This window comes from Chroicocephalus ridibundus, chromosome 8 (assembly GCF_963924245.1).
Source record: "Chroicocephalus ridibundus chromosome 8, bChrRid1.1, whole genome shotgun sequence".
NCBI classification, from domain to species: domain Eukaryota; kingdom Metazoa; phylum Chordata; class Aves; order Charadriiformes; family Laridae; genus Chroicocephalus; species Chroicocephalus ridibundus.
The window spans coordinates 39,744,144-39,756,909 of record NC_086291.1 but is presented as its reverse complement, the minus strand read 5'-3'; the positions used below and the strand labels follow the sequence as shown (position 1 = coordinate 39,756,909).

Here is a 12,766-nt window from a genome sequence, read left to right as displayed (position 1 = left end):
GCAGGGAGTGCGCAGCTTCCTGTGATGGAATGGGCTGAGGATAATCCTTGTATATCTTATATTAGTATCAGGACCAGTACTGGTTCTTCAGTATTACTATTAATTATTTAGTCTTATCCTATTAAATCTATTTATATTTCAACCCCCATGTTTCCTTGTTTTCCTGGGTGGGGAGGGGTCATCGGGTGATAGAATAATTGTCTAAACAACGATAAATTGTTATGGGTTTTCTCAAACCATAACACAAGGTCACCCATTGAGCTGACCAAGGGAAGCCAGCAGGTGTCATGGGTTTGGGTTTTAGCAAAGCTTTTGATACTCCAGGATCCCAGTATCCTCCTGGATAAATTGCCCAGCACACAGCGAGACAAGTCCATCGCATGCTGGGTGAGCAATTGGCTGACAGGTTGGGCTCAAAGGGTTACAGTAGATGGGGGTGACATCAGGCTGGTGGCTGGTCACCAGTGGGGTTCCCCAGGGCTCGATTTTAGGGCCAGCGCTCTTTAGTGCTTTTATAAATGATCTGGATGCTGACAATACCAAACTAGGAGGAGCTGTGGGCTCCCTGGAGGGTAGAGAGGCCTTGCAGAGAGATCTGGAGAGACTTGAGAGCTGGGCAATCACCAAACATATGAAATTTAACAAGGGCACGCACTAAATTCTGCACCTGGGATGGGGTTCTCCTGGTTATTTGTACAACTTGGGGGAGGAGAGGCTGGAGAGCAGCCCTGCAGAATGAGCTCGGGGGGTTTGGGTTGGTGGCAAGTTGAACAGGAGTCAGCAGCGTGCCCTGGTGGCCCAAAGGGCCAGTCGTGTCCTAGAGGCATCAAGCACAGCATCAGGAGCTGGGCGAAGGAGGGGATCGTCCCACCTCAGGCGCTGTGCTAAAGGAGAAGCTGCTGCCTGAGCGTTCACACACCATTCCTGGTGTCACAGACGCTTACTCCAGGTGCGCTTCCTCCTCCTCAACCCCAGGTTTCCCGTAGCAGAGTCTCAGGCATCGGATTTTATAAAATAATTAATGTAATTGGAAGGTACAGCAGCAAGGACAGCCCAGGCTGGGTGCCTCCAAAGAGAGGGACCCCGAACGAAGAAATCCCTGGGCAATGGTACCCTTGTGATCCACACACTGTCCACGCGTCTTTTAGTCCAGTGATGATTTTTGGTCTGGGGTCTTCTGACATCTTATTGGATTCTTTTTCCGTGTCCAGGCAGGCGCTTATCTTGTTGATTTGCAGTTTCAGCCAAGTTGGAGCCTCTGTGTCTTCTGGTTTATGTTCCTTGTGTGCCTGCCCTCGCTGGCAGAACATGGACAACTGAAGAGTTCCAAACTTGGGAAAAACACTAGCAAAATATCAGTGTGATATCAACACCTTTCACACACTAAAAGATGAAACCCAGCACTGTACCCGTTTTTTTCCTTTTCCTTTCCCCTCCTTTTCTCCCTCTTCTCCCAACCCTTCTCGCATGGGGAAGGCGAGAATTGAGCGAGCGGCTGTGTGGTGCTCGCTGACGGCTGGGGTTAAACCACGACACATAAGCACCTGTGGTTTTTGAGGAATGTGAGCATCCCGTGCCACGTGTCCAAATGCACTCCGATGATGGAGCCTTGGCCAAACCTTGAAGAGAAGTTTGTTTTGTCTCCCTTGTGATGCAGTAGTCCTTAAACAACAAAAACTGGCATTGAGTGGAAAGCCTGCTTTCCATGAATTCATCCCACCTCCCGCACTGCGAGTTCCCACTGGTACAGCCCCGCTCAGTGCCTAAAAAAATCCTTCCAGTGCCTGATCCCGGCCCTCCCACCCCAGAGTGGGCAAAGAAAAGGGAAAAGCTGAGGTTTTGCAATGCCAGAGCGCAGGTAGTGGCATGGAAACCCCCAGTCAGTGACGTGCAACTGGCAGCTGGGCACCCTGGAGGGTCACACACCGGTTCTAAGGGGTCTGCAAAAGGCAGGCAAGGGGAGCTGCTCCGAGAGCTGCATGCTACAGGCAGCCGCTCCGCCCAGGAAGAAGGGCACAAGCTTAGTGTCTTTTCAAGCAACAAAACACAACTAAGACTCCACCTCTGGCTCTCCCCTCCTCTTCTTGGCACAGTCCAAAACACCCAGAGGTTTTGGTGAAGCAAAGTCAAAGGTTTCAGGCCGGAGTTGAAGGCTCTCGGCTCCAATTTCCTTTCCTAAAGTGATGGGGCCCAGCTGAACTGCTGGAGAAGGTGCTTGCATGCTCAAAGAGCACTGGACATTTCTGCCTGCCCGTAAGCGACTCTGTCCCATGTACCATGTCTGTGCCATAGACCGGGGAGGTCATCTTGATCTCCCAGAAGTGCTGCCTGTCCGCCAGCTCTTTGTTCCCTGGATGGCGGCGGTGCTGCAGCTGTGCTTCATGTTCACCTTGCGGTTGTCACAGGTCAGCAGGGTGGCCGTTGACTTATTCAGGTCATCCCACACCCAGTCGGAAGAAGGAAGCCTACAATAAGTGGAAGAAGGGACTGACCCCTTGGGAGGATTACAAGAGTGCTGCCAGAGCGTGCAGGGATGAAACAAGGAAAGCCAAGGCTGCCCTGGCCAGGGATGTCAAGCTCAACAGGAAGGGCTTCTACAAGTATATTGGAAGCAAAAGGAAGACCAGAGAAGTTGTGGGCCCACTGCTGAATGAGACAGGAGCCTTGGTGACAGAGGATGCGGAGAACGTGGAGTTACTGAATGCCTTCTTTGCTTCGGTCTTTACTGCTCAGCCCAGCCCTCAGGAGTCCCAGGCATTGGGGGAAGTAACGGGGAAAGAAGAAGACTTCCCTTGGGTAGAGGAGGATCGAGTGAGGGATCAATTAGATCAATTAGATATTCACAAGTCCATGGGCCCCAATGGGATGCACCCGAGAGTGCTGAGGGAGCTGGTGGAAGTCGTTGCTGGGCCGCTCTCCATCATCTTTGAAAGGTCCTGGAGAACAGGTGAGGTGCCTGAGGACTGGAGGAAAGCCAAGGTCACTCCAGTCTTCAAAAAGGGCAAGAAGGAGGAGCCGGGGAACTACAGGCCGGTCAGCCTCATCTCCATCCCTGGAAAGATGATGGAACAGCTCATTCTGGGCATCATCTCAAGGCATGTGGAGGAAAAGAAAGCTATCTGAAGTACTCAACATGGATTCACCAAGGGGAAATCATGTTTGACTAATCTGATAGCCTTCTATGATGGCACGACTGGATGGATAGATGAGGGGAGGGCGGTAGATGTGGTCTACCTTGACTTAAGCAGGGCATTTGACATGGTCTCCCACAGCATCCTCATAGGGAAACTTAGGAAGAGTGGGCTTGATGAATGGACAGTAAGGTGGATAGATAACTGGTTGAAAGACAGAGCTCAGAGGGTGGTGATTAGGGGCACAGAGTCTAGTTGGAGGTCAGTGATGAGTGGTGTTCCCCAGGGGTCAGTACTGGGTCCAGTCCTCTTCAATGTCAGCCACCTTTTTACCTCCCACTTTGGAAGGAACAGGCTTTTACCCGGTGGTGTTTATGCAGCACACTCTCAAGCCACTCCCCACTGCAACAGGTACTACTGCAGCAAAACAAATGCCACCTATAACCCTGAAGCAAGGAGCCGAGCAGTAAGCATTCCCTCCCGCTCCTTACCCAGCTTTTGGGAACTTGGACTTCTTGGATTTCTTTTCCTTGTCGTAAGAATCATCTTTCTTCTTCTTCTTCAGTTTTTCACCTCCATCTTTCAACTTCCGCTTCTGGAGAGGGTTTAAAGCAAGTCAGAATCAAAGCGTCTCCTGCTTACGGACAATGGGAGGTGAAGGGATGCCCAGTGCTCCTGCTCTTTCCCCTTTCAGCTCCCTTTATGAAAATGGACCGTCTCCAACAGACATTGCCACTGAAGAGGAACACTGGTTTCTCCATCCCCATAATGCTAAGTGACTTTCCAGGGTGACAAGGGGCTGCAATACGAGGACAGCAAGGGATCTCAAGTGCTCATCCCCATTTTGTCCACACCAATTCACAAATCTCTCCCTACTTTGAATGCCAATACACTTTCCTGCAGCAAACCCTCTGAGCTCTAACAGAGGAAGTCATCAAGAAAGCTGCCTTGCTGACCTTGGGACACTTCTTCTTGTGTTTCTTCCTCTTCTCTTTAACAATGTCATCTTCCGATTCAGATGCTTGCCGGAATTGCAGTGTTCCTGAATTGATGTAAAACCCTCCATACTCCGTAGTAAGAGAAGCTGGAAGAAACTCATCGTACTGGAAATAACAGAGGACAATCTATTGGCACTGTAAGCTTTCTTACTTTAGTCTGTAGCTGAGCTGCCTGGGGAATGGAGTGGGACTTGTGGTCCCCCAAGAACAGACGGGGCTGCGCACTCGCCTGCTAACCAGCCTTCTCCTGCCGCACAGTTGCCCCAGGAGCTCTCGTTCCCCAGCCCTGGCACACTCCTGGCTCACACCCACTTCAGGTGCTCCCCAAGTGCTAGATCAGCCCCCCCGGCAGCTGCCTGCCACCACCCTCACTCCTGCCCCAGTACTCACTGCTTCAGAATTATCGATGAAGGAGTCAGACTCGTCGTATCCATACCCATGTCAATCAAGTCCTGAATACGGTCCTTCCTACATCTCTTGCCACCCTAAACAATAAAAGATTGACAGTGTGTTCATCTTTCTTTTCCAGTTACCACGGGGATGGCCCCAATACAGGACACTGATGTTGGCTCCACTACAGAAAAGAGAACGAGATCTTTTTTGAGAACAAAACCAGTCTTAACTGGCTGACAGCTGAAAAGTATTGCCAATTCTGAGGAATAACATAATATGAAGATGAAAAACATACATATTTTTCTTCAATCTTCCTAGCAAGAGCCTCCACTTCTTGCCTTTCCTTTTCGTCATCATCTAAGGGATCAGCAGGGCCTGACTTCTGTAGAAATGAGAGACAAAAACCTCAATATCAATCCTGTCACAATGCCACCAAAAGCCCATGCATTAAACCCATCAGGGCTAGAGCAACAAGGCAGAGAAGTTCAGACAAATTAACCTTTAGTACAGTAGTCTGAGAGTGTCTCTAGGTTTTGGGTGCTCTCTCAGCTAGTTCTGGACCTGTCTCTGCTTCTCCCAACTCTCAAAACAAAACCACAAAAAAGTGTCATGAACCACCAACTGACTGCTAAACAGATCTGAAGAGCAATAGGAAAAAAGAGGAGAATCCAATCAAGCAATGCCAAACACTAAGGTGGAAATAGTCACCTGCAGTAGAGTAGGGTCCCGAAAAAGATGCAGCCACGTATCGTAGAAGCATCCCTCCTTTTGATGCTCTTTGGAAAAGAGCTGCTCGCAGCTGCTAGCCTAAGCCAGGGACCAGAAATCCCTTTAGATCAAGCAATTCAGAACTAAACAGGCATTACATCCTACATTCTGCCACCAACACATCACCCTTCTGATGTGAAATTTCAGCCAAGGCAAAGTGGCCACTTGGCGACAGTGTGGCCCAACAACCAGGATGTTGTCCTGGCCATGTCCAGGATGGCCCCTGCCTGGATGACTGTTCTCCTGCCTGCGGGACGCCTGACCACGCTCCTTCCGCCCCTCGACAACTCACAGCAAACACAGAGCCACCTCTCAAAACAGCCCCAAGACAGCAACACTGAAAAAGCCTTTGAAATCTTCAGATACAACACAGGTTCCCCACAGGCCACGAGGACACACTTACCTCGTCTCCGGAAGAACCACCTTCTACGGTCTCTTGACAACTCTCCAGAAGAGCTGGGTAGAAAAATTCTGGACAACGTTTGTGATCTGGCTCAAAGGGATTGAGTGTGATTCAAACAGTTTTTGCAGGTGGTTCAGTGTCCTGGGGCTGTTCTCCATTGTCTTTCCGAGACCTTTTCAAGAAGCTGCTGCTCAGTGGACCATGGAGAGTTGTGAACGAAACCCTGTGGGCTCAGTCATGGCTATAGCCAAGTCCTACCAGTCTCCCCCAGCGGCATGGATGTGGATTTCACCAGCTGGTTAAGGAGAACTGAGGACGCTGGCAGTGGAACAAGTTTGAAGTTTTCCTGGGAAATGACAAAGGCCTGTGCTGCTAGCGCTCGCTGCAATCACTAAAGAGAAAGACAGAAAGAAGTCATTCCTCAAGCCAGAATTCCCTCCAATGTTGGCACACCCCCCCTGGCCGGTTTCACTTCTGCCAACCCCCAGGTCTCCATCTTCACCCCACACCGCCCCATTCCTAACGGCTGAAGGAAACACCGCTGTCAAGGAAACCAAACGGCCCCATCAGACTTGCTGGGACACGACTAGGCAGCCCTGGACAGAAACACCAGCCTGGGCTTCGTCACCCCAGGCCAGGAGGCAACTCCCCTGCTGCAGAGGCCTGGACACCCCTGTCCCTGGGAGAGCCACCCAGTCCCCAGCACCTGCGGGGGCGCTGAGCAGAGAGCCTGGTGCTGAGGAGAGATGAGCCGGCTGCGCCGAGGGAGAGCAGGCCATAGGGCTATAGGGTGAGTGGGGAGTTTGTGCTGAGGGGGAGTTGGCTGGGGGAGCAGGCCATGGGGCTGGGGGGCACCGGGGCCCTGGACCACACGGGGACCGCGGGAGGCCGCCGGGCGGAGCCAGGCCAGGACCCTCCACTCACCGCTGCCGACTGAGTGCGGGAGCGCTGCCCTCGCGCCAAAGCCAGCCGGTGTCACAAAGGCACACGCCCCACGCCCAGTCGACGCTGGCCCAGCCCCGCCCACGTGACGAGGGCGGGCCTATTGCCACCACCGCCCTCACACCTGCGGCGGGGACAAGATGGCGGCAGCGGGCCAAGTTTGACAGCATCACTCGGTCACAGGCCCCCTCAGGGCACCCGGGTGCCGGCCACCACCCACCCTCACAGCCCCTGGGGAAAATAACCAGCAGGCGAGACAGGGGAGTTTATTATTAAAAAAAGCAAATGGATGATTTATGGGAACAAACAGAATCTGCCACATATTTAGAGCTGTAAAGAGGCGCCTGGAGAGGGCCCTGAAAGCAGGAGGAGCTCAGGCTGCAGCTGAGGAAAACCTTGTCACTGGGGAGAGTGACTCCGTCCCCTCAGTGCTCGTCCCTGTGCCACTGCTGGCACTTCCCAGCTCAGCCCCAGCACCCTGGGGGCCAGCGCAGAGAGACATGCGTTCCATCCCCAGCAGGGACAGAGCTGGGGGTCCAGGGAGAGACAGGCTTTTGGGGCACGGGCAAAACGCCTCACCCCACACACAGCAAAGGACCTTGTTCCCTGGCCATCACTCCACCCTGTTCCACAGCAGGGTGCAACATCGCTGTCCCTGCCCTTAGGCCCCAGCAAGGCTGCGCAGGGAACTCAGACAACAGTTCAGAGGAGTACGATGTTCCAGGCAGAGCTCACAACAGGGTCAAGGTGTTGTCCAACTGTTCCAGAAACCTTCCCAGCAGGGAAGCTCCACCATCAGACAAGGATGATCGCAGGACCTCCCAGAGCTCAGTGCCAGGACTCCGCAGCCTGCACTGTGCAGGACAGAGGACTAAATAGTGCTCCTAGTCCTTCCTGAGCCCAAATCTACAGATCCATCCCCACCTCACTCTCACGCTTCTGTTCTCGTGATTTGCACAGGGCTGCTGTGTCAGTTGCCATGGATTGAGAACGACGGCGCTGGGCCAGGCCAGGGATGCAGCCAGCAGTGGAGGCCCACTGAGAACCAGGGCAGAGCTAGCAAAGCTGCTTTCTCACTCCCAGCACCCGCAGCCAGGAATCAAAGCCAGAGAAACTGTGCGTTTAACAGCATTTGGTGAATTGTCCTTCCATGGACTCAATAATCATGTCTGAAGTCAGGTGAACTTGCACCAGCTCTGGCACACAGCACTCCCACCAAGGGAGAGAGAGCAGTTTGTCCTGTCCTTCATTCCTTATCTTGGCATGAGCTCTTACCCCATGGGGAGGCTTCCCCCTTATCCTATAGTAGCCAAATTCTTTAAAAGCCTTTGGTGAAAAACCCTACAGAAATGCAGGTAGATTACATCAGTTGCACCACGTTGTAGTGACCAGAGCACCCCTCCCAGCAGCAAGAAGCACAACATTCTCCAGTGCCAGGCAGGTCTGAGAACACTCAGGAAAGGGCCCAGGGCCCAGTTTTCACTTCAATAAATCACCTTGAGTGACTCAGGATTTAAGACGCTGCAGCAAACAAAGCAACAATACCAACTACTTACTATAGCAGAGAGATAAAATAAAGAAACAGCTTCTCCTGCAGGGAGCTGAGCCACAGAGTTACACACAGAGACCAGCTCCAGGACCCCTCCACCCATGCGCAGAACAGAAACCCCCACCACAGCACGCGATGCCGCAGCAGGATCCAGAGCCAACCCAAGTAGCTGCGATGAAATGGATGAAAACGTCCCGTGCCCGGTCAGGAAGGCATACTTCCCCTTGGGCTGCTCTTCTCACGCGTAGATCCAGTGCTCGGCCGTGTCCTCCCAGCAAGTCAGCTCCTCCAGGCGGAACCAGAGGGAGATCTCCTGATGGGCACTCTCAACTGAGTCGCTGCCGTGGATCACATTCCTGTGGGGAAAACGAAAAGGATCAGCCGGCACTAAGCAGGGAAAGGTGGGAAAGGGAAGCTGCAGTTTGGAAAGTTTCACCTTGACCAATTTAATTAAACCAATTGAGCCAGTGACTTCCTACAACATTCTTTCCTGCCCCGCAGCCCTGCTCCTTCCAGCTCATTCGTGGTTAGGCTGATCATGGCTTAGGTCACGGACATGCAGGAGCTGCCAGTTCCCAGCACTCCCTCCTACGATGAGGAACATTTGTTTGGTACCAGAGGAGCTCCAAGTGGCTGTTTACCTGGGGCTTGCCTTGTTTTTATGTTAATAATTCAAGTTTTGCCTCCAGATTTCCCCCCCTTCCTCTGTCAAAGTGGGTCCACTGAAGCAGGTTTGGTATCAGACCCCACAGAACAGAAACCTAATCCAGCAGCGTTCAACAAAAGCTGAGGGAACAAAAAGCCAAAGCTCTCACTTGCTGACTTCAACGCAGAAGTCTCCTCGGATGGTGCCAGGCCTGGATTCGGCTGGGTTAGTCTCCCCAATCATTGTGCGAACTGTCTTGACCACATCCAGGCCCTGCCAGACCTACAGGGCAGCAAAACAAGAATCACCTTCCACAGTTCATCTTGGCTGTCCTCTAAATTCCCCGCCTGATCCACCTGGGAGAGAGACAAGAAAGGGTCTCTCTGTAAACAGTCTTCAAAAGTTCATTTTGGAAAATAATCAGAATTGTCTGTGGATTTGATTTACCACACAAAATGCCCCTGCAGTTCAGTACAGCTTCGAGAGGCCCTCTGAAGAGAGAGGCTGCCTTGTTTCCATCGTACCACAAGCCACTGCTGCTTATACTTTGTGCTTACTTTCTGTTCCTTGGTTCAGGAGAACCCGGCCAGCACTCACCATGGCCACCACGGGCCCGGAGCTCATGTACTTCACCAGCTGGCTGTAGAAGGGACGGTCGCGGAGGGCGATGTAGTGCTCCTTCAACAGCTCCTCCGAGGCCTGAGCACAAAGAGCACAAAGCTTAGTCTGCTGCGAGCAGGGGGGAAACGGGCAAGGTCTGCAACTCAGAGGTGGAGCTGAAGCTGCACAGTGTGTGTTGTAACTAAGCTCCCGCATGGATGCTCGCTTCCAGGGGTAAAATGGTTTTACTTTGCTGAAGCCTGAGCATCATGGACCAACTCCTCCAGCTCCGGGGTTCACAGGCCCAGGCTGGCATCTCGGGAAAACGGGCTCCAAACTTCTCCAGGCCTTGTTGCCAAAGCAGAAGGGCAGCACTTCAGCCCCAGAGGGCTCTGGGGGCATCTCTTTATAGAAGCCCCCATGGAGGGGGCAAGCTTCTAGGTCAGAGGAGCAACACCGGCCCATTTACAACAGCCACGTACGAGAGCACGGACAGAACAAAGGGCTACCACACTCCCCATAGCAGCCATCACCCCTCCAGCAGCAGTTTCGGCACCTGGGAGCCACCCTCTCTGCAACCCGTGAGGATGTGCTGCCCAAAGGACAACAGCAGGCTGTTCCCCAGCAGGAACTCCCCAGGATTCACGGGCGGAGCCGGGGCCCTGCTCCGGCCTGGGCCCCTCGGCACCAGGGACGCCCCCTGCCAGGCCGGGCCATTCACTCACCTGCAGGAGCTTCATCCCCACCAGCTGCAGCCCCTTCCTCTCGAACCGCCGGATGATCTCCCCGACCAGGTGCCGCTGGACCCCGTCCGGTTTGATGGCCACGAAGGTGCGCTCGCTGGCCCCGCCGAAGGCTGCAGGGAGAGGGCGGAGGCGTGAGGGGGCGGGGGGGAAGGAGACCAGCCCGGGCCCCTCAGCCGCGGGGGCACAGGGGGGACCCGGCCTGGGGGCAGAGGAGAAGCGGGGGCCCGGCCTGGGGGCAGAGGAGAAGCGGGGGCCCGGCCCGGTCCCGGGTAGGGACACAGAGGGGGGCCCGGCCCCGGGGTGGGCACAGAGGGAGAGCGGGGTCCCAACCCCGGGGGCATAGGGGGGGGTCCCAGCCCGGTCCCGCCGGGGGGAATGCAGGGTGGGGGGTCCGGCCCGGCCCCGGGGGTGGGACACAAGGGGGAACCGGGGCCCGGCCCGGTCGGGAACGGTGTGGGGGAACCGGCCCAGTCCCGGAGTGGGGGGCACAGAGGTGGGGAGAAGCCGGCCTGGTGCCGGGGACGGGGGGACCCAGCCCCGGGGGTAGAAGGGGGGCGGAGGGCCCGCGCCGGCACGGGGCGGGGAGGGGGGCTAGTCCCGGCGGTAGAAGGGACCCAGCGATAGAGGGGAGATCGAGATCCAGTCCCATCCCGCACCGCTCTGGAAGAGGCCGGCGAAGAGCCCCAGCACCAGGCAGATCATGGCGGCGCCGCTCTTAAAGGGGCCGAGCCCCCGCCCCGACACCCGCCCCCCCGCGGAACGATCGTGCCGGGGCCCAGGAGCCGGCGGGGCCCGTTAGAGGGTGGTGCTGTCCCCGTTCCCATGGCAACGGGCCGGGCCTGGCGCCTCCTGCCGGCTCTCGGTAACGGCCGGCGCCTGGCCGGACTCCGAGTCGGAGCCCGAGAGCCGGCCCGGGCCCGGCCGGCCGAGGCGGCGGAGGGCCCCCGGGGAGGCTGCAGCCGGGAGGAGCAGGAGGCGCTGGAGAAGCGGCAGCAGCGGCCGGAGTGGTGCCGGCGGCTGACGGAGGTGTGCGCCCACCCGGGCATGGGGGTTTCGGGGCGGAGCCGGGGAGGCCGAGCCCGCTGGGGCGGCCCGTGGGGGGCTCCGGGGAGGCCTGTGCGGGGTGGGACACCCGGGGCCTGGGGCCCACGCAGCCCCTGGGTGTTTATTAGGCTCTTTTGGTTCCGTATCTCCGTTGTGACCGCAGCAGTTAAACTGCGTGGGCAGCTGCTGTGGTCCCCACCTCGTTCCTGAGCATCATGGAGAGAGGACTGTGTGAGCCGAGACGGGCAGGATGCAGGAACAACCACAAAAACACAGATGAAATGCAAAGAGTAAATTTAATCTCGATACCTTGTGAACTGGGGGATATCTGAAGCAGCAAGCGGGAATGCAGGCACCGCGGGGCTCAGTCCTTGCTAGCGAGAGCCCTTGCTAGCGAGAGAGTTTGAACCTGCTGTTCTTGCCTGTATTTCAGGGGTTGAAGCAGGCATATTGCGCTTTGATCTTCTCGGACAGCAGGGCAGGAGTCTCAGGCATGTTCGATAAGGCGCTCCTGAGTCCATCACAGGCCTGCGTTATCTAAGTGTGGATGTTCTGCTTGTCAAGCACATAAGACTAAACAATGATTAGTGTGATATATGTGTTTTCCAACACCCCAGGTGCAAGTCATGGGAGCGTATTTACAATCCTCCTCACCAATCTTCTGTTACTTTCCCAGAAGGACCAACCCCTCCAGCTCCGGGGCTGACTGACCCAGGTTGTCACCTCTTGAACATGGGCTCTTAACTTCTCCGGGCCTTGTTGCCAAAGCCAAAGGGCAGCGCTTCAGCCCCAGAGGGCTCTGGGAGCATGTCCTTATAAAGCCCATGTTTCTGATCTAGTTCTGGGTCAGCGAGCTCCTGCAAGAAAAATCTAAGTATTGTTTTTGCAGGGGAACAACTTGGCCAGTCTGCAATGACATAGCTGGAGAAAAGAAAGCTCATCCTTTAGACAAAGGAGAAACCAGTCTATGCTGGATCGGTAGTTTAACGGGAGGATGAATTTTTAACTGAGACCAGCAACCGTGGGCAATAACAACAAAAAAAGGAAGAAATAAACAGGTGAAATAAGAGGTTTAGGAAGGGTGATGGGGAGAAGTAAACAGAGGCAGAGCGAACGGAAGTAGTTTTAGGCGATCGGACAGGCTGTAAACCCTGGAGTACCTAGCCAATGGGGAAACGAGGGAGGGAAACTTCGGCCAGGAATAGGGAATAAAAAGAAGTTATTTCGGGAACTCTGGTGTGCCTACCTGCTAGGTCACACCTAGGTCACACTGTTCTTGCAAGAGTGTTTAAATAAAATGTGCTTCATATCGATCACTGCCTGAGCCGTGGTTATTGGATAAGGAGCGTTTCTCACAATTTTGGGGGCTCCTCCAAGATCCGAAGTCATCCCGTCCAGGAGTCCTTGTCACCAAAGGACAGGAAGACACGTCCGGTTGATTTCAACGGTCTTGTGTACCGTCACCTGGAGCTCCAAAGGGATTGACCAGGATCCCAAGACTCGTTAAGCCGCAGACCATATAAACCACAAGGTGGCAAAGTAGGCA

The 12,766-nt window shown here is 54.8% G+C and overlaps 1 protein-coding gene and 1 long non-coding RNA gene across 8 annotated transcripts; one reads left to right on the top strand and one right to left on the bottom strand.

Annotated features, from left to right (window-relative positions):
- Positions 1-952: 952 nt before the first annotated feature.
- On the bottom strand, positions 953-11,212 carry LOC134519452 (nucleoside diphosphate kinase 3-like). Of its 7 annotated transcripts, none has more exons than XM_063343671.1 (9): positions 10,833-11,212; positions 10,156-10,286; positions 9,428-9,529; positions 9,000-9,112; positions 8,408-8,540; positions 5,694-6,085; positions 4,520-4,904; positions 4,088-4,234; positions 953-3,726 (listed from the first exon to the last, which is right to left on the bottom strand). In XM_063343671.1, the coding sequence occupies exons 1-5, from the start codon at positions 10,876-10,878 to the stop codon at positions 8,423-8,425; spliced, it is 510 nt and encodes a 169-aa protein (XP_063199741.1). In that variant the 5' UTR covers positions 10,879-11,212; the 3' UTR covers positions 953-3,726; positions 4,088-4,234; positions 4,520-4,904; positions 5,694-6,085; positions 8,408-8,422. The 7 variants fall into 7 exon arrangements, with proteins under 7 accessions (XP_063199741.1, XP_063199744.1, XP_063199740.1 ...); XM_063343674.1 differs by having other exon boundaries at positions 976-3,726; positions 4,520-4,703; positions 4,818-4,904; positions 5,694-8,540; positions 10,833-11,209; XM_063343672.1 differs by having other exon boundaries at positions 987-3,726; positions 4,520-4,614; positions 4,818-4,904; positions 5,694-8,540; positions 10,833-11,209.
- Positions 11,213-11,382: 170 nt separating this feature from the next.
- LOC134519455 (uncharacterized) lies at positions 11,383-12,533 on the top strand. Its single transcript, XR_010072223.1, has 2 exons — positions 11,383-11,510; positions 11,654-12,533. It is a non-coding gene; the product is annotated as an uncharacterized LOC134519455 (long non-coding RNA).
- Positions 12,534-12,766: the final 233 nt, after the last annotated feature.

Excerpts from the sequence above, each read along its gene's own strand:
- LOC134519452 (XM_063343671.1), bottom strand. The coding sequence starts at position 10,878 with ATGATCTGCCTGGTGCTGGGGCTCTTCGCCGGCCTCTTCCAGAGCG. Across the intron at positions 10,287-10,832 it reads CGCCGGCCTCTTCCAGAGCG|CCTTCGGCGGGGCCAGCGAG; the intron begins GTGCGGGATGGG and ends CTCTCCCTGCAG. Across the intron at positions 9,530-10,155 it reads TGGGGATGAAGCTCCTGCAG|GCCTCGGAGGAGCTGTTGAA; the intron begins GTGAGTGAATGG and ends CTTTGTGCTCAG.